Raw genomic sequence first — 21,459 nt, 5'->3', positions numbered from 1 at the left:
CCATTATCAGGGACGGGGGAGACAAGTCTTTGACCCGCCCCGAGTGCTCTTAGATAGCAGCCGGTCTATACAGATAAAATGGTAGGAAACTTGAGATCATGTCGGAAATACAAGAGAGCTGTATTTGTCAACTGCGGTCAAACGGCCGGAGGTGCAGAATCTGTTTCTAGTCGTTGATATGTCAGTTGTATAGATGTTTGAACGATTTGGTTTTGACTACTGCCGTTAAACGGCTGATAAAATTGTCGAGAAAAAAAAGACATTCTATCATATTGGATCTGATGCAAAAGTTGTCTCTCTGTCTGTAGAAAAGGGAGGAGAAATTGGGGAAGTGAATGGAGGGAGGGTTTGAAACATATAAAGGGTGGGCAGACTGCGGTTGGGGGAAAATTGAATCAATGGGGTTTTAAATTAAAGCTCCGTAAGTGTGTTTGTATGTGTATGAGTTGTATATAGTGGTCGGGAAAAGTAGGAACTTTTTTAAAGAAACCGGGGCGTGTTCTCGTATGGATGAATATTGGGAGTAGCAGCGGGGCTACTCTAAATTTCATTCATTTTCAGTTTTTTTTATAGAATTTTAGATTCAGGGGATCTATCTGGGATTAGACGATGAACGATAAATAATAAGTAATAGTATATCCCCAATCTTATCCCTGTACCTTCAGCAGATCAAAATCATTGGTGGAAAAGTTTGGACCAACCAATTAAAATTTAATAAAGGTACTTTGGCGCTTTCTCTCAAAGTGCATACTTGGGCATCGATATCTCCCAATCAGAGCTGTGCAAAGGTTTATGTGTTATGTGTATCCACCCCCCCCCCCTCCTGGCAAAATTAAGGGGGTTGGATATAACCCCCCCCCCAAAAAAAAAAAAAAAGACAGCTAAGGGTTACCCTAACCCTGCAGGTCTACCCAGTACCCAATATCATACTCTAACCTGACCTAAATTAAAGCCTTATTACTTTATATAATAAGATGGGATGTCATTTGAAAATTCTTTAAATAAAAAAAATAAATATTACTACAAATTAAGAACACTGACTTACAAAATTTCACAAAAAGTATATTTTAATTTCACAGTTATTTGTATATGTATCACATCAAAAAATAATTCTACATAAAAAAAATTATAAAATGTCAAATAATGCAAAAACTAAACGCTGCTAAGAAAAAATCTTTTTTTTTGCATATTTAAATTATTAGAACACATTTATGCATATATGATATCTAACTTTTAAAAAATATAAAAATGTTAATTGAAAAATTAATCCAATCATTCTATTAAGAAAATTAAAATCTGACATTTTCTTAACTAAGGCTAATAATTTCACTGGTTGTTAAAAGGTTAATATTTGGCAATTTAAATAAATTTCAATGAAAAACAAGTTTTTACAAAAAAAATCTGTTAAGAAATAATCACATAATGGAAGCATAAATTAAATATGGAAATGATTTTGTCACAGTTTAAAAAATAATATTTGTCAGTAGCGCAACTACTCTTATTTGGGTTGACGTATGTCCGTCTTACTGTCCATTAATGACCGCTAGGAATACAGTTTCTACTAGGAATCTAAAGGGATAGGACAATGGCCGATAAATTTATATACAATCCCGATGATAATACACAAAATTACCCCTACTGTAGATTTAAATTACTGGTTGAAACGTTTGGAGATTCCACTTAATGAACCAATCAAAATCAATTAAAGTCCCAAAAGTTGTTAAGCCAACGAATAATAAATTGTTATTATTAAACTTTGGAGACTAGTGTAATCAACAGCCCAATGTCCTCTCCCTCCCTGGTGTCTACAGCAATTGCGCAGTTTCTCTCATTCTTACGATTTTTTTAGCTCATTGGGGTATTGCGTTTTATATCAGGGGTCACAAGGGGTAAAAATGACCGATAAGTTGATGTACATTCCCTATGATGATCAACAGAATAATCCCATCCGTAGATTTAGAAGTGGTTCAAAGAAGTTTTAAACCAAACTATCAATATTTAATAAAAGCAATCAAAGTTTTATTTAAGCAAACCAATGAGATAATATGTTTAAAACTTTGGGTACCAATATATTTCTAGTCCAATGTCTAAACCTTCTTTAGTTTCTAAGGGGGGGGGGGGGGGGGTTAATGCAACCATCTCGTAATCAGTGAGCAAATGGCACTTAGAAATAGAATTCGAATTTCCATCTGAAATTTTGCATGAGTAATCCTTGGTAGGTCTATTTTTCCTAAATCTAACAAAAAGGTGGAAAAGTAACGGCTAACGGCTCAGTCGTTTGGCCATTTTTTTTTGGATATCTTTATTGCAAATTAGTCACGAAACCTGTATCCACATAATACTCTTTTCCACTCCAAAACGCTATTAAACGGTTCTAGACGGTAGCTGATGGTACTAGAAGTTTTAAAAAGTTGATTCCTACGTAATTGATGAGTTTACCCTGAAAATAGGCAAAAAAAACGGCTAAACGGCTGAGCCGACAGCCGTTACTTTTCCAACTTTTTGTTTGATTTAGGGAAAATAGACCTACCAAGGATTACTCATGCCAAAGTTCAGATGGAAATTCGAATTCTAAGTGCCATTTGCTCACTGATTACGAGATGGTTGCATTAACCCCCCCCCCCCTTGTATTGTCTATGAAGTCATGGAGACATTCTGCCATTCGTTGGCTTAAAACTTTGGTTAATGATTGACCTGTACCAATTATACTAGTGTCCAAACAATTCCACCAATAATTGTAATCTATATCAGGGGTATTTTGTTAATCATAATTAGGAGAAGTACTGATACATTGACCATTTTTAGTTGTTAGCTTGAAATTGCAGCACAAATTTATATAAAGTTTTCCTTGATATTACATATGATATAATAATATAAAAATGAAATGATAGAAGCACATATAGGATAAATATCTCTAAAAGGACGGAAAACATTTACTATGGATATGATATCAGATGTTACACTAATAGAAAGACAGAATAAGACACTTGTAGAAAACTTTTGTGCCTCCAAATTTGCTGCGTTGAAATTTTGCGCTCTGTAATAAGTTTTCATGATCTCTGTGACGGCTGCACCCATGATATTGGTTATGCAATGCATATTTTATCTGTTTGGGTGGTTTTAGGCCATTTTATCATAGAAGCTATGTGTCAAGCCTCTAAAAGCATAATCAAAAAGCTATCTTAAAAACCGTCACTTGTGACTTACTGGAAAGTCGTAGGCTAATGTTTTCTTCAGATTTCTTATTCTTTCCTTCTATAAAAAAGCAAAAACCAACTAGGCATCTTTTTAAAAGAAGGACTTTGAAGAAGCAAAAAAATTTAAATATAGTAAGATATAGAAAGGTTTGGCGATTATTTTGTAACTGTGTTTATGAAAAATATATATATGTAACATGAAAAAATAGAATTATACTAAAACAGATCTAAAGTTGCGTACATTATCTCAAACTAGTGGCTACGCCCCTATCATCCAGGAGCTTCGTATTTCAAGGGAAATGGATAGACACAAAGAATAGCCTAAAACCATACAAAATCTTTAATATAAAAATAAAATAGCCTTAACCTAACAGTAACCAAGGACCTATGTGAAGTTTGCATAAAGTTGAAAACTTAATCGACTCCAACAAAAAAAAAACCTTACTACTTTTTATTATACCTAGCGGATTCGCCCCTAGCCTCTAAGGGAATTGCCCCAAGAGGTTACTAGCCTAAAATCACCACAGGACCAGTACATATATTCCCTTAAGAGTAGAATCCAATCGGTTCAGTGGTTACCGAGATCCTAAGCTTTAGACGGACGGACAGACATCAAGCTACTTTGTATTATAGATAGAATTACCTAAAAAAGAAACAAATTAAACTTGAAATGCTAATAGAATTAAAGTGAGTTATGAAAAATAAAAGCACAATGATAATGATATGATGAACAAGGATGACAACATCCATAAGTAGCAAAGCTCAACAATTATGGATGGATATCAGGAAAAAATTAACTTTATTGCAGTTTCATAAAAAAAACATTAAACTAAAAAATCACGAAACCTTACAGGATTTATAACGTAAAAATCTAGGAATTAATCTAGCACATCAGCAAATTAGCAAATCTAATGAAACTTTGTGGGGATATGTAAATTGTGAACTTTTTAATCCTTAAAAATATCAGCCACCTATCTCAAATAGGAGTAAAGAAAATCAAGAAAACCTAAAAATCTAGGAATCGAACTAGCACCCCAACCAATAATCAAATCTCGATAAAACTACTTTATAAAAGTATGCAGAATATAAAGTGTTCAATTTCTGAAATTTTCAGCCATCTGTGTTGAATAGGAGTTGAGAAAATCATGTAAACTTAAAAATGTAGGAATCGATCTAGCACCCCAACCAACTGACGAATCCTAATGAAATTTGGTGAAAATAGGAAGACTGTTAACAAAATTAATACCTAAAAATTTCAGCTCTTTATCTTTTATGGGAACCGAGAAAATCACGTTTCCCCCTTCTGTCTCAGATGGACGGACAGACATTTTGAATTATAGAGTAGCTTTGCTACTAAAAAGGTGGATAATCTCATGATATAATGTTACACTTACACGTGTTAAACTTGACAATCTTGGCACAAAAATGCTCAGTTAATATTTCATTTTTAAAGGAGTGTAAGCACAAACAAGAGTAAGTGAATCTAAACACCTTCCGGCAGCAAACCTGGCTATTTTTTGTGAGAATACACTAGGTTTATGTCTAATATAGTTATAATAATAAAATAATAAAGAATACACCTAGTATACTGTATATTCACCAATAAAATACTCAGGTTCGATGCTGGAAGGTGCTTAGGTTCACTTGCTCTCGTTCGTGCATACATCCCTTTCTTATTACTCCTTAAATGAAACATGATTAAAGATAGGTAGTACCATAAAAAACGTTTAGCAATTTTAAATATTATTTCTAAATATCAAGTTGTTTATCATAGATATCATGACAAAATAATGAAAATAAAAATATCTGTAAAGTGCTATCGTTAAATAAGTATACCTAACATTTAAAAGTAGCTACATAAATTACAAGAATTTCGGATAATTTCTTTTTTGAATACCACGTGATAGAAATTATGCCGCTTTCAGGCAATATGAAAGTTAAAACTATTATGAAATACAATAATATCTTTCATAGAACTGCCCTGCCTCATTTTTCCCTATCTTGTACCTTTATCCTAGAATAATAAATCAACTAAATGAAAATGATGTAGAAAGATGCTTGATTTGAAGGCTCATGGAGGTGATGGATTCGAATCCACGCTTTGTCACATTCTAGAGCCCAGTTGTTGCAACGCTTTCACTCTCTCGGATGGTTCGGCAGTCTTGTCTAAAGTCTGCAATATAGAATATATCAATTAATATAAAAACAGTGATAAGGCACCTGAAAAGAAACCAATTTGACTACCGTCTTAATAATCTATAACCATACGCAATTGTACAAGAAAAAAATAAAATCAGTCTCAATAGGTGGTAATCATGTTACACATTGGTATGGTCGCGGAGTTTATTCATAGACAAATAATACCGCTGGATTAGAACAGGTTCTCAGCCATACTGAAAATCGCATTACAGACAATTTTCCACGAATATCAAAATAAAAATCATAAAATTAAAACCAGTTTTCTAACAAATAATACTCTGCAAGAGCTCGAAAAAATTAAAATTTTAAATAGGACGGTAAGGGGAGAGGGTTTGTCGGTGGTCAAGAAATATTTTTCAGTATTTATTGTAAATTGTGCTTTTTAATGGTGCAATTTACTGTACCTGTGTGGACTCTCTGGACACAATGCATAAAAATTACTATACCTGTGTGGACTCTCTGGACACAATGCACAAGTATTACTGTACCTTTGTGGACTCTCTGGACACAATGCACAAGTATTACTATACCTGTGTGGACTCTCTGGACACAATGCACAAGTATTACTGTACCTTTGTGGACTCTCTGGACACAATGCACAAGTATTACTATACCTGTGTGGACTCTCTGGACACAATGCACAAGTATTACTGTACCTTTGTGGACTCTCTGGACACAATGCACAAGTATTACTATACCTGTGTGGACTCTCTGGACACAAAATGCACAAGAAATACTGTACCTGTGTGGACTCTCTGGATACAATGCACAAGAATTCAGCGTGATCATCGTTGGCATACTGATACTGAGACCCAATGTTCACCAACTAAAAAAATAAGATGCCATTATTTCAGAATAAAAAACTTTATAAATTGTGTATGAAGAGAGGGGTAGGTTTCTGGTAAAATCCGTAAAGGTTATGTGTTATAAGTAAAAAACAGTACATAGTAGAACGATAAAAATTTATGTTAACTTTTAAAAATTTTTTGTTGTCTATAGTTCTTTTCAATAAGAAATACACATATTTAGTGAATATTATCGTTCTACTACTATTTTTAAGCCTTAAAACACACACCTTTACGGATTCTACCAGAAACCTAACCCTCTCTTTATCAATTTCATCTCATTACCGAGATGAGATTATATGCTTGTATATTACTTTGGACACGTTAGAATCATCCGGGCGATTTAAAATTTTGCACGATTTTCTAGTAGCAGTAAGGTTGCAACTATATTCGATATTAGAAAGTCCGTAAGTTCATCTAAAAGATGTAAAATTTCAAATATTTTTTTTCAATTTGTATTATATAATAATCCTAGTATATTGATTTTTGAAATGGTGATTCTTTAGACGATTGTATAATCCTTATACCTGTTCAAACTTCCATCCATCGGACAAGGTGGACACCATTTGTGTTAACTCATCCTCATTGTGGAATTGGAGTACCCTAGAAACAGAAACGTGAAAAAATTGAACAACCTTTGTGATAAAACACTTAATTATACCTCTAATAATTGGGGAATTGGAGTAAACTACAAAATAATAAAATGAATTGAAAAGAAGGGAAGGGGAGTTTTAATTTCTATGCATGGCACCTCTGCGGCGATCCCTAACCCTGCTGGCTAACCACTAACAAAATAAACCCATTAATTACTAACCTAACCTAAAGTAATAAAAAAAACGAACGAAAAACTAACCCCACTTAATTTCAATCCATTTCAAATGCTCGGCTGAACCAGCTTATACCAATACCAAAATTATATCGGATAAAAATCACGAAACCTCTGCTTGTTTTTCAGCTGATGTTAGGGGGGGAACACATCGTAAAATTGACGACCTCTCCTTGCCCCCCAAATATTATTTTAGATTTACTTTGCTTATTGGTTATACCTTATTCCTGCGGCTGAACACTTTCAGGGAAAAAGCTGAAAAGTTACCTGTAAACATATTTTGTACAAGAACTAGGATGTGCGTCTCGCTGTTTGATCTTTTCTTTCACCAGCTTAACCAAGTCTGAAATAAAAAAAACTTAATTGCTTGAGGAAAGTAAGAGGATGTCTGCATATTTGTGTCGGTAGCGAAAAATCTGGCAGACCGCAGGACTGAATGTTTTTTTTTCAGTTAAGCTTCTTAAATGTTCAGGAATAGTTATTTATCATATTTTCGTAATATTGTGAATGCTAGAAAGGATATTAAAATTATTTCAACAATTTTGGTCATGTGATCAAAATTTGAATTTTCCTTCTACTATTGCCCCCTCTGGGGGCGAAGTAGGTGGAAATTTAAATTTTTGTCACTTGACCTTAATATTGGTGAAATAATTTTGAATGACCTTTCTTGTAAAAGCAATATTAATAAAATATGATACTTGGTTTTGTCTCATTCTCTATCTTTTTCTTAAATTCAAAAAAGTCTATCAAAAAATTTACATCATCTAAGGGTGAACAATAAATATCTCTGTCTATTTTTCTCTATATTTCTTCCCCCTCCCCCCTCCCTCACTTTTCTGTCTATTTCCTTCTCTCTCTCCTCCTCTTTTGTACGTTCATTTATACAATAGAGATAACCTAGAGACAGCACAAGGGAATTTTGTTTACATTATGTATCAGCTATAAATTGTTGAATATCTTAGGTTAAAGCTTTCCTTGGGTGAAATTTTTGAAGAAAATATTTCTTCCATCATATAATGTGAAGCGTATGACACAACATATAATAAGTTAGTTATAAATAATTTAATTTCTTATAATAAAGTTATCTTTCTAAAAATTATATCATTGCAAAATTTAGTTGCAAATAATGTTGCCTATAGGGCTGTATTTCATATACAACAAAAAGTGAACAAAGGTTTCTTTTTAAGAAAAAAATGGGGTCAGATTGACCATCTATGTCTAATGTTTATACCCACATCAAATATTAAATTATAACAATGTACAGTAGAGTGGATCAATTTTTTACATTGAATTTGTAATCAACATCTACAGTTTAAACGTCATATAAGAAACCTAAAAATAAAAAATTGATTTTGTACTTGAGGGGAAATGGGGGGAAAGTGTTTCCATGCATTAAAAATTTTAGAAGTTTATTCTGGAGGTGCAACTTTTTTTCTTTCAAAGTATTGCTTTATGCATCTTTTTGAATTTGTCTTGTTGATTAATATAAGAATATCAAATTGGTTTTAAAAAATATTCTTCCAAGCATGAAAAATCTTAAATTAAGTGTAAAATCTCTTGGTTTTTAAATTTATTTATGGATTTTTCTTGCTAGGATCAATAGTTTTAAAAACAGATTTTTTATTCTTATTCTACTCTTCAAGGCAAAATTGGGAAGGTGCATAAAGCTATACTTTGAAAGAAAAATAATTGCCCCCCCCCCAAAAAAAAAAAAAAAAAAAATCTCCCCACAAGTGTCTTTCTAAAAGTTTACATGCATCAGCAAGCCTCCCCATTATTCAATGTATTTTCTTTTCATTTTTTGGTCTTTTATATGATGTTCAGACAGAAAGTGTATGTAGCACATTTAAAATTAGAAAATCATTGAAAATCAAGCCACTCTAATGTACAGCATTTATTTCTTCAATTCCACAGTACAAAATTATTCCTGTATTTAAATTTAACATATCATATAGGAAAAAATATTCTTGTATTTAAAATTAAAAATCATGTTGGAATTTTTTTTCCAATTTTTAAATTTTTTATTAATGTACAGCAAATTATTTCCTTTTTATCTCATGTTTTGAAATTTATGAGATAGTTAGAATAAATTACAGAAATAATGAAAGATTTAAAGAAGAGAGCGTCAGGGGGGGGGGTCGAGGGGGGTTTCCCCCCTCAGGAGAGGGGGGGTTGAGGGGGGTCTCCCCCCTCAGAAAAAGCTTGGGCTTAAATCTTCAACAAATAAAGAAAACAAAATTATTTTAAAAATTTCTTTTTTATGTTAAATATTATTATTTTTGTGACACTTGATTTTGAATGACAAAAAATGTTGAAATAAATATTACCCACTGTATGAAATGTTAAATTAGAAATCAATAATGATGTTGGAAAAATTATTCTCATTTTATACTCTGAAAAAAGGAATTGACAAAAAATAATAATTTTTATTCCAAACTTTTAAAACAGCATGCCTATTTCTTATTGGTTGACACTCGAATTAAAATAAAATAATGAATATTATTTCAAGACCAGAAATAAATTTGAAATAAATAATTTTCTTTCCCCTATATTTTTTATTCCAAAATGCCAAGAATTAATTTTGAAATAAAATAATTTTCTTTCCAATATTTTTATTCCTTTTTCTTATTGGACGTCATTTTGTGTCCAATGAGAGACTAGTGTTTAAATATTTTAAAGCTTATTACAGCATTTATTTTGAATATGATAATAGCAACATTCTCACATTAAATGTGATAAAGGTTTTTAACTAGGTATAGGGGAGAGTATATCCAACCTCCCAAGAAAATCACTCCCCCGTACCTACCCTCAGTCATTACCCATCATTTTTGATTTTTTTTATGAAAAACAAAACTGTGCTCCCCCCCCCCCTCCCCTTAATTTTTTAAATATAAATTGTAAATAAGGAAGGTGTGGTGGATAGTTTTCACATATGCTTACCCCTGGTACCATTAAAACTATATCTAACCTAACCTTTACGAAATCCTCACCATATTTTCAATGAATTTTAAAATAAGGAGGGAGGGGGGTTCTGTGCTCAACTAGGCACTTTAAGGGAAACCGCGCCCTTACTAAGGAAAGACCAAAGTCAAATATAAATCTTGATTCTCTATTTTTTAACAAATGAAATGATTTATTGACAATACCTGTGACACAGTAGAAGTCAGCCTCTTCTAGAACTCCCTCTTCAGTCAGATTTGTATCCAATACAAGTTTTCCATGTCTAATTATAAATAGGTATGAAAAACCTGCCCCCCTTTTTCCAAGGACTTTTTCGTCCTTGCTAGCAAGTTTCTGTTAATTGGCTGTGTTAATATTCCCGACAATTTTAGTTTTTAGTGTTTTACTGAAATAAAACATCTATAACCCGCAGAAACAGCGTAAATGATAATATTCCTACTGGTCGGGGAGGTGTCAGGTTCGAGTCTGGTCGACACCGCGTAATATTAGAGACGATAAAATGGTATCTACTGCTGCTATGTCTGGCACGCGAAACTAAAAGTGATAGTATGGGGAAATAGCTTGGCCCATATGCAGGCACAGCTCAATTACTATGCACAGTTTTAGACAAAGGTCGTGCAATCAAAAGGTTGGTTGTCTGTTGTTCTATGCCCCAAAGTAATAGGATGTATATTATACCGACTCAAAATACAAAAATTTTTGGCGCGCAATTCTAACCCATTTTTTTTATGATATAATAACTAGGTATTGATACAAAAAAAAGTGTTGTGGTAGCTTTTTTCAGCAATATGTCAATTTTGATTTTCATGAAAAAGGGGAAGGGTCCCCCCTGGGGGAGAAATTTTTTTTCTTTCAAACCATGGCTTAATACCTTCCTGAATGCGTCATGAAGAGTACATTACGGATCAAAAAACGATTTTTAAAATATTGACCCTGGCAAAAGTTATTCTCAAAAGACTGACAATTTTGGCCATTTTCGCAAAATCAGCTGATTTTGACAGTTTTTTGATCCTTAATCTACTCTTCAAGACGAATCCAGGAAGGTATATAAAGCCATGCTTTGATAGAAAAAAAATTCTCCCTTCCCTTCCCCTTTGTTAAGAATCGAAATTGACATATTGCTGAAAAAAAGCTACCAGAACACTTTTTTTGGTATCAATGGTCATTATATCATAAAAGGATGGGGTTTGAATAGCTCGCCCATTGAATTAAAAAAAATGGTAATTCTGAGTCGGTGTAAATATTGCATACTGTATAGTAAGATCTGATAATGGAATAAAAATTATTTCAGACAAAATAAAGTCCTATTGGCTCATGAACGACATTCAAAGGACATAGTCATGGGCATAAAATAGGACAAATTTATATTTTACACATAGTAGTAATATATTTGAATACATTACGTACCTAAGGTAGTTTAGAACTGGAGCGAAATAACTTGGATCCCTGTCAATCAAAAAGGCACCGTTTTCATCCTATATAAATATTATCATTAGACTTTTTAAAATAATCTCAAATGGTTGATTAATACTAGCAGTTAAACTAATAATTTCAATTTACAAGAGGTATTATTTTATCATATCCTCATGGTGGATATATATTAATTTGTTTCCATTGTCTTGTCCCTTAGGATCCTTGCACTTATTTCAATGTTAATCTGTAAAAGTAAAATAATGTTAAATATAATATATTCCATAAATGATTTAAAAATTAAAGTTTCATTTATTTTTTTGTGAGGGGGAGAAATATACCTTACTTTATCTTATACTAGCGGCTTCGCCCCTAGCCTCTAGGGGCTTTCTTTCTGAAGGTTCAGGGGAGAATTTTAAAAATTTTGTTTACATATTTTTAGATATTTTTTGAATTTTATAACATTTTATTACTCTTTATATCATTTTATAACTCTTTATAACATTTTATAACTCTTTATAACTTTTTATATTGATTTATATTATTTAAAACCTTTGAAATTTTTCTTTTTTTTATTGTTTTTTAAAATTTCTTTGCCATTAGTCTTTTTGGGGCTTCTCCCCCACAGGAGAAGGAAGTTTTCACAATCTTTTTGAATTTGATAAAACAAAGTTTAAAAGAAGAAAAGAAATGTAAAAAGAAGAAAAATAATTGAAAATATAAAGAAAATATAAAAAAGTATAAAAAAGTATAAAAAAATATAAAAATTAATAAAAATATATAAAAATATATAAAAACATAAAAAACATTAAAATTAGAAAAAAATATGAAAAATTTATTTTTTGGGGGTGAAATTTTTATTTTTTGGGGGGTTGGGGGTGTCCCACCCCCCAAGAAAATAGCTTAAAACCACCACAGGACCAATAGGTATATACCCTGAAGAGTAGAATCCAATCGGTTCAGTGGTTACTGAGATCTTAAGCTTCAGACGGACGGACAGACGGACGGACGGATACCTTACCTACTCACAAAATATTTGAAAATGGTAGTTAAGTTATTAACTTTATATCAGTAGTGTATTTTCTTCACAAGATTCATTTTTTCCCCTGCTGCAAACTTTTTATTTTTTTTTACCCTCCTAGTTTTTTCCAGCAAGGAGGGGGATAAAATGGAAAAATATTTTCAGAACTCTTTATTTTATTCATATTATGCCTCCTTCCACATAATGTTTTAGTTTTTTTCACCAAAGAGGGGAGAAAAATAGAAAATAATGCTTTCAGTCCTCTTAATTTTTACATTTTGCCCCCCTAACCACATATTTTTTTATTCTTTTTACAACCCCCCCCCCCTCAGCAGGGTCAAATTTGCAGAATATACACCCCTGCTTTATATTGATTGCCACTTGAATCTAAAAATATTAGATACCTAGGGAACAAATACCGTATTATAACAAACATTTTTACCTTCTCCGAGCCTAAATCAGAATCTTCTTGGCAAAGGCGGTATAAAAATGATTTTGGGTCCTAAAAATTCAGAAAAATGATGTAGGTAAAAAATGTTGGAAAAAACAACAAAATGTGGATCATAAAGCTAAGATTTTTAACACATAAGATGTAAGAAAGTTAAAATCGCCTATCAAAAACCTTGCAATAAGTTCATAAGTTATTGTCTCGAAAGCGAAGCAACTCTTTAATATTTAACCTAAAGACTCTTTAATGTTTTTGAGCTTCATTTTAATGGATGTTGTCATTCTTATATTTCCAATATGGCTCCAAAACCGATTTAAATTCACCGGATTAAAACCGGTTTTTAACCATACTAGAAAATCATGCATCGTATCGTATTTTAGACAATTTACCACGAAAAATAAAATAAAAAATCAATATCACCTAAAATGAAGTTGCGTAGGTAATAAATGTAAATAATAGGTATACCTTGCATAAAGTAGTTTTGGTTGTAAGAAATATTTTTCCTCCGACATTAAGCTTTACCCATTCCTGAAATACATAAAAATTAAATTAATAAGGAGTGCGAGCGTGTGTATGTCTTTATTAAAAGAAATTTGTTCTCTTTAGATTTTTAGAGACATAAGATCTATCAATCAATGTTACTTGGTAGTCCTACTCCCTGCAGACATCTGTACAGTCAAATTATATAATTTGGAGGGGTGGGGTAGATATACCACACTTTTCTGGGATCTTGCTGCGTCAAGTATCAACTGTTGGGAATATCAAAGGATGACTCCATGCAAAATTTGAGCCGGATCCGGCCAAAACCGGCCGTGAATTTTATAAAAAACCGGTTTTTTCCGGTTTTTAGGGGGTATCTGTAAATCGATTCAGCTGGAGCAAAACCGGTTGGAGGTACAAAAAATTTTACTTCACATGAAATTTAGCCAATGCAATTGCCTACAAAAATGTACTTCATCATCAACTTGATTGGACAACTCTTTCCCCTACTAAATGTCCATTAAAACCTCGGAAACGGCAAAAATCGCCAAAAATCACGCCTTCGGCGGCGAATAACGGCTAAACGGTCAGTCGGAGGCGAATGAAACATAAATAAAGAAATGTCCGCCTCAAAAAGTTGTTTAATATCAAAGAGATGCTTGAAGTCTCTAAAATGACTCCTTCCCCTCCTTTAAGGGGAAAAACTGAAAAAACGTCATTTTCAAAAGTATGCCCACTTCGTGGGTGTGGGGGGCACTGAACCCGTCACCCCTGGGTCACCAAATATAAAGTCTAGGCGGCTCACATTCCTGAATTTTCACCAAGTGAAAGTCTTGAGTCATTATCTCTTATGAGAAAAAAGTTATTAATGAATTAAAATTTCAAATTGTGATTTTTTGATGGATTTCTTTGATGAAATGACAGGCCGGTCAATTTTTAGGCCATTTTTTGCGGTTTTTGGGCCGTCACGCCCAAACGGTTTGAGATAATCTCACGGGACCTTTTGCCCAACCTAAGTCTGGTTATTTGTGAGGTCTAGGAAAAAAAATCAGACTTACGCAAAAGATTATAATAATAATCTTTACACAGAAAAATGGCACGAGGTGAGGGTTTGAGGGGGCAAAATGAGAAGACCAGCGATTTTTGACGGCGCGCAGCGACGTCGTGCTTCATCCAATCAGGGATTTTTTTTTCTTAGACCTCACAAATAACCAGACTTAGGTCGGGCAAAAGGTCCCGTGAGATTATCTCAAACCGTTTGGGCGTGACGGCCCAAAAACCGCAAAAAATGGCCTAAAAATTGACCGGCCTGTCATTTCATCAAAGAAATCCATCAAAAAATCACAATTTGAAATTTTAATTCATTAATAACTTTTTTCTCATAAGAGATAATGACACAAGACTTTCACTTGGTGAAAATTCAGCAATGTGAGCCGCCTAGACTTTATATTTGGTGACCCAGGGGTGACGGGTTCAGTGCCCCCCACACTCACGAAGTGGGCATACTTTTGAAAATGACGTTTTTTCAGTTTTTCCCCTTAAAGGAGGGGAAGGAGTCGTTTTAGAGACTTCAAGCATCACTTTGATATTGAACAACTTTTTGAGGCGGACATTTCTTTATTTATGTTTCATTCGCCTCCGACTGACCGTTTAGCCGTTATTCGCCGCCGAAGGCGTGATTTTTGGCGATTTTTGCCGTTTCCGAGGTTTTAATGGACATTTAGGAGGGGAAAGAGTTGTCAAATCAAGTTGATGATGAAGTACATTTTTGTAGGCAATTGCATTGGCTAAATTTCACGTGAAGTAAAATTTTTTGTACCTCCAACCGGTTTTGCTCCAGCTGAATCGATTTACAGATACCCCCTAAAAACCGGAAAAAACCGGTTTTTTATAAAATTCACGGCCGGTTTTGGCCGGATCCGGCTCAAATTTTGCATGGAGTCATCCTTTGATATTCCCAACAGTTGATACTTGACGCAGCAAGATCCCAGAAAAGTGTGGTATATCTAGGGTGGGGAGTGTACATCAAACCTCCCAAAAGAAGTTGTCCCTAGAAATAAATAATCCCTCCCACAAAATTATTTTCAAACTAAAAGTGGTGGGTAAAACCCATTCATCTCTTTAAAGTGTAGCTACCAATAATCTATAATACAAAGTAGAACGATGTCTGTCTGTCTGTAGCGAAGGATCTCGCTAACCGCTGAACAGGGTAGCTTCTCATAGGTCCCGGGAAGGTTTATAACTATTTTCTTGGGGGTGGTGGGGGGGGGGGGGAAACCCCCAACCTCCCCAAAAAATGAAAAATACCCCCCCCCCCCCCCTAAAAATCTAAAATACGAAAAATTAGTTTGATCAAACCTCTTCGGGCAAAGCCTCTAGAGGCTAGGGGCGAAGCCGCCAGTAATGTAAAAGGAAATGCAATTTTTACACTTTAGATCTGCTTTTTAGTAAGCTTATCAAAGTAATGATAAAATCTGAACTCAATATCTACCTACGCCGTCTGTATCTTTCTTACTGTAATAATTTACTGGTTATTTCTTCGTCTAAATACAGTAAAGTCTCTGCTAATTGCATTTGAAGAACGAAACTCCATAATTTGATTTAATACTTACATTTCTAACATTCCCATTATCTTTATCTGCCATTTTTAGTCTAAAAAAATACAAAAAATAATATAAAAATCTACAATGTATGTAAAGGTACTAAGTGTAAATGTAAGCGTAAAAAATAGTTTTCATTAGCGCAGCAAAAAATATTAATACAGTTTTCTTTAAAAAAAAATGGATCATCTAATAGGTATATAGGTATTGAATATGTATTAATCAATATTCTTAACAAGACTAGTTGTAATTTATCAAAATTAAAGTTCTTTAATCGACCAATTTCAATCTTTACTTTTATTTATTTTTCATTTTTGACATGTATTGTGTTTGAATAAGTAAACTTGACGTAAACTTTGGTTGCAATTCATCTAGTTATCTAGAAAATGTAAATATACCATAATGTCAGAGTAGGTCCACTTAAATATGACAAGTTATAAAAGGTACAATTTACAATGTAAACATTTGATTCAATGAAAAAATTGAGTATAAACAAACAATAACAATTCAAATTACAATATGAAAGATTTAATTCTGAAATGTATAAATAATTTACAGCCAATTGTTATCTTCATTATCAGTTAAATTGAAAGAAGGTGGAATGTTACAATATTAAAAATTCCGCTAAAATGAAGTTCAAATACAAGAATTTAAAAAAATATATTTACAGACCTTGATATTTTATTCACTTTTAGAGAAATTTTTAAAGCTGAAAAAAGTCTTGCTGATCTTGGTTCTCGTTGGCAATATCTATTCCAACTTCATCGGGAAGCTCGGTTTCACTTTTGCAACTTGACCTTCTTGCCCGTTTAGCTGTCTTGTTGATGCAGGGTGTGCTCTGGAACCTTTTTCTTACACCCTGCCTGCAGGGTATATCAATGTCATTTGTTGATAATATGGCACTTGTATTCATAGAGATGTTGACAAATTCTGAGGCAATGTCGGCAGTTTTGTTAATATTTTCTGAGGTAATGTCGACACTTTTGATAAAGTTTTCTGAGGCAATGTCGACACTTTTGTTGAGATATTCTGAGGCAATGTCGACAGTTTTGTTGACATATTCTGGGGCTATGTCGACAGTCTTGTTGACACTGTCCACCAGTTTTTCAGTACAATCCAAGTCTTCTACAGCCATGGTTGTTTCACTGTCATTAGCATTAAACAGTTGGGCTGAAAAATCCATACTTTGCTCGACCTCAGAAATTATTTGGTTTGTTTCATTGTTCAAATCAGAATTTTCTGAGATTTTGAAAGAAGAATCCATATTTTGTTCAACATACTCTAGATTCTGACAGGATTTGTTTACTTTGTCTACGTTTTTAAATGTAATTTCACTTTTACTCTTTTCTTTGAAACTTTTAGAAAGTTCAGCATTAGGAGACTGCCCAAAGAAAGCCTTACTTATTTCCAACTTGTTATGAAATTCTAATTTACGTGAAAACTCGTCCTTGTCTTCTCTGCTGGGTTCTTCATATTCCTTGTCCTCTACACTGTTGGACTGTTCATATTCCCTGTCCTCTACACTGTTGAACAGTTCATTTTCCTTGTCCTCTACATAGTTGGACAGTTGAATTTCTTTGTGGTCTACACTGTTGGACAGTTCATATTCCTTGTCCTCTAAATTGTTGGACTGTTCATTTTCTTTGTCGTCTTTGCTGTTGGCTTGTTCAATTTCCTTGTCATCTTGGCTTTTGGACAGTTCAATTTCCTTGTCCTCTACTCTGTTGGACAGTTCAATTTCATTGTCGTATTTGCTGTTGGCTTGTTCATTCTTCTGTTCTGTTTCAAGATTTGGAGTTTTGGAATATTTTGATTTTGTATTCAGGACAGGCGTCATATTTTTTGGTTGTTGTTTGGGGATACTTTTTGATTTTTGCTTTGTTTTCTTTGGATGTTGTGCTTCGGTAGTTTCAGCTAATTTGGTCTTGAAGTTACCCTGCTTTAGTTCTTTATTGTAAAGCTTTTTTAGACAACCATATGACTTCTTGCCAGAAACATAATATACTTGCTTCTTTCCAGATTTAAATTTTTTAACTTTTTTAACAAACCCATATTTTTCTGGCTGTTGTTTAAAGTCATGCAGGCGAAGGGCTTTTTGTAAATTCATGTATTTATATACTTCTCCTGATGGAGAAATATAGGTGGGGTAGCCAGATTTCCTTGGTCCTTCAGACCAATCCTTTGGTAGGCTATCAGGAAGGTCTGAAGCTTCAGAATTTTTTTTATTGGGCTTTTCTTTGTGCTTTAGGACTTCATTGTAAATTTTCTCTAAACAGTAGTATGTTGTTTCACCGGACACATATGAGATTTTCTTCACACCGCTACGAGTTTCCATTACTGTTTTGGTAAAGCCGTACTTTTTTGGTCGCTGTTTGAAATCATGCAGACTTAAAGCTTTCTCTAGACTAGCATCTTTATAAATATCTCCATTTGGTGCTACATAGACATAGTGGTCGTGGCCAACCTGAATTTTCGACCAGCCGCTGGGTAAATCATTATTATCCGCACACTTTTTTGAAATTACCAACGTGTCTTCATTTTGTGTAAGAGACAGAAAGTCAATTTCTTTATTGCTTGTTATTGAATCCTGGTAAGGTTGTGGCTGAGAGCCCCTGAACACCAGGGTATTTGTGTCCTCTAGTACACTTTTACATTTAAAAGTTATCATGTCTCCGACAGAGCTAGATAACTCACCCTTCAGATTGATTTCAGCACCGAATGTATGGAAGACACTTGCAATTGCTATGTTTCCCCTGACTTGGACTATTTTGGCAGGAATTATATCACCAGGTTGTAACACAAGCACTTGAAATCTTCCCTGAAAAATAAACAATATCAAAATTAAGATGTGAAGTACATTAGCAGATCTATAGCATAGATGTATAACCCCTTTTCAAGGACCTTTTCGTCTGCTAGCAAATTGTTTACTGCTACTTGGCAGTGTTAATATATTCGATACTATTGGTTGATTTTCAAAGACCCGATTGAGAGTCGGCACAAGGTCCTTGGGATAGGGACATACAGTTGCTTAACCCCTTCCACTTATAGTGTTTTACTCAAAATATGTTACTTCAGCTGATTAGGATTTTCCAAAAGCAGAAATTATAATTGAAAAATGGAATAATGGAAAGAAAACGAAGTAGTGGGTTTTGTCGTATTATCACAGCAGGTTTTGATAGGTTATTTCATTTTAGGTTAGGAAAATGTTAATGATTGCCCCGCAGTGTTATCAAATTGGCCCCGCAAGAGCAAAAAATAGGAGAAAGGCTACGGAGAATATACGACAAAACCCGCTAATTCGTTTTCTTTCCATGATCCGACAATTGTTCAACCCCAAAATATGAACAATAACATGCACAGTTAAGACTTTAAGGCAGCGTTTCGGAGCCGGAGCCGGGAGCAGCAACATTTTTGGTGGAGCCGGAGCAGTATTTATTGTTAAAAACGGCTCCGGCTCCAGATTAGCTAAAAATGATTTTTTAAAGTAATATTATAATTTGGCAACGGTCTATTTCTATATAATAAACTGAAAAACTATTGTTACTTAACAAATAGACACACATCCTTCTACTTTTATATAGCTTTAATCAAATAAAAGCAAAATATTTTATATTATTTATTTTATTTTATTAAATTCAATAATAAAAAAATTGATATATTAATTTTAAGGTAGGAGCCGGAGCCGGAGCTGGAGCCGCATCAAAATTAAACGGCTCTGAAACGCTGCTTTAAGGATAAGCAAAGAAAAAGTTAATAGTCTATTATTATAAATCTACTCAATAATAATTCAATAAGTTGTCAATAATAAAAAGCAAAAAATTTTTTTTATTGATAAATATTAATTTTTATGTACCTTAAGTTGTAAAACAACATTATCAGTTGAAAAAGAGTGGCATTTGGTTTCTTTTATGTCTGTAATATCCCATCCTTAATTAATTCATCATATCTTTTATTGTAGTAGTAGTTTCAATTGGTTCAGGGCAGGTTTTAGGCATTTAAAAATGGGATTGTGAGCAAACTCAAGATAAAATTTATTCTTATATTTTAACAAAAAATATATGTGAGGTGGTACACCCCCCCCCCCCCCCGCCCTCTTCATATGGGGACTAAATCCATAGCTAGTGAACTATATATACACAGGTATAGCCACTGCAATAAATATGTATATTTTCAATTTTTCGTGTAACATTTTGAATCTACCTGATAAAAAGTTAGAAAAAGTAAATTACTAAATGTACATAGAAACAATACGATGCCTAAAAGTCTTCCGCCAAGTTGAGTGAAGTAACTTAGTAACTTCTTGTTCAGATAATTTGATACTGCTTGATGGGGGATGCTTTTAAATCTATGGGGGATACTGACTTCCAAATCTGATTTCTTGATTTTAATGCCTTCATAACTCGAAGTAATGCCATATGAAAATGCCAATCGCGTCATTTTAAATGTTCTGTGTCTAAACTCTGAAACACAAGAAAAGATGAGTTTGTTTATAAATAATCTGAAATTATAAAACTGTACGTTCATATAAGCTCATAAATATTAAATCACAGAACAGAAGACAATATTGTTATTTAGTTATCTTTGATATGTGTATACTGTATAGCTGCTTTTAGCTCACTTTTTTTCCACAAATATTCCGTCTTAAATGAACAGCTTTTGGATAACAACGCAACGGCATGTTAGAATAGTCCTAACTTTGCGTGATGATTCCAACAGCTATTAGGTACAATTTTTAAAGCGTAGCAATTTTGTCATCACTACTAGGAAGTCGTTATGTCCATCATTCTAAACATGAGTCATGGCGATTTTTGGAATTTATTTTGTTTATTTGATATTTCAACTTGTTGTTTTCTTTTTCCTTCCCTCGCCTAAAGTTCTCTTAGCAGAAAGACAAAGCTGCCAAAGCAATCGATTATTATTTACCAAAATATTAAATGCATTGTATATGAGAATCTTAATAAGTTATTGGTTTCGTTTTAGGCTAGATTTTTCTTTTCTTTGGATAATTTTAGGCAATCTTAAGGCTCTCCCTTTTCTAAAAGATCTCGCAAACAAGTTCAGTGAAATTATTGAGTTCATGCACACTACAGAAGCTTCACATAGGTCCTAAACTCCCAATATGGTTGAATTTTATCCTTTTTATCTAACGCTATATTTCAAAATCCTCTCGTCCTCTGTAAAAATTGATATTTTTTTAGATTTGGTGTTCATAGTAACTTTCATTACTTTAGAGAAAGTTTTTTGGTATAATTTTTCCTGTGTTGGTTTAGCTTTAGAGAAAATTATGCGGGTAAAGAGGCATTTTTTCTACTTTTATTTGAAGAGCTAGCTTTGAAATAAAAATAATAAAAACTTTACATTGAAACTTTCATGATTGCCTTTCTCACAATTGCTATGTAATTGTTTTTAATAAAAGAATAGCTAGCTTTTTATGTCACAAAAAAATTCAATTACGACAACGACATTACAGGC

General features: G+C 33.3%; 2 protein-coding genes across 7 annotated transcripts; both read right to left on the bottom strand.

Moving 5' to 3' along the window:
- Window positions 1–1,046: 1,046 nt before the first annotated feature.
- inc (BTB/POZ domain-containing protein inc) lies at window positions 1,047–16,044 on the bottom strand. 6 transcript variants are annotated; one of them, XR_013884732.1, is made up of 10 exons: window positions 16,000–16,044; window positions 13,373–13,435; window positions 12,902–12,961; window positions 11,436–11,503; window positions 10,214–10,290; window positions 7,335–7,410; window positions 6,769–6,844; window positions 6,139–6,222; window positions 2,797–5,370; window positions 1,047–1,492 (listed from the first exon to the last, which is right to left on the bottom strand). XR_013884732.1 is itself a non-coding variant. In XM_080179452.1 (9 exons), exons 1-9 carry the CDS (start codon window positions 16,030–16,032, stop codon window positions 5,302–5,304), a joined length of 606 nt encoding a protein of 201 aa, XP_080035578.1. In that variant the 5' UTR covers window positions 16,033–16,044; the 3' UTR covers window positions 1,047–5,301. The 6 variants fall into 6 exon arrangements, 1 of the variants encoding a protein (XP_080035578.1); XR_013884730.1 differs by having other exon boundaries at window positions 1,047–3,958; window positions 4,592–5,370; XR_013884731.1 differs by having other exon boundaries at window positions 1,047–3,364; window positions 4,592–5,370.
- Window positions 16,032–20,893, bottom strand: LOC145334148 (uncharacterized). Its single transcript, XM_080179451.1, has 3 exons — window positions 20,244–20,893; window positions 19,841–19,914; window positions 16,032–18,805 (listed from the first exon to the last, which is right to left on the bottom strand). The coding sequence occupies exons 1-3, from the start codon at window positions 20,509–20,511 to the stop codon at window positions 16,691–16,693; spliced, it is 2,457 nt and encodes an 818-aa protein (XP_080035577.1). The 5' UTR covers window positions 20,512–20,893; the 3' UTR covers window positions 16,032–16,690.
- Window positions 20,894–21,459: the final 566 nt, after the last annotated feature.

This window comes from Acartia tonsa, chromosome 12, assembly GCF_053477335.1.
Source record: "Acartia tonsa isolate MP-2025a chromosome 12, ASM5347733v1, whole genome shotgun sequence".
Classification (NCBI taxonomy): Eukaryota; Metazoa; Arthropoda; class Copepoda; order Calanoida; family Acartiidae; genus Acartia; species Acartia tonsa.
The sequence above is the reverse complement of the archived record's forward strand: the minus strand, read 5'-3'. Positions and strand labels throughout refer to the sequence as shown.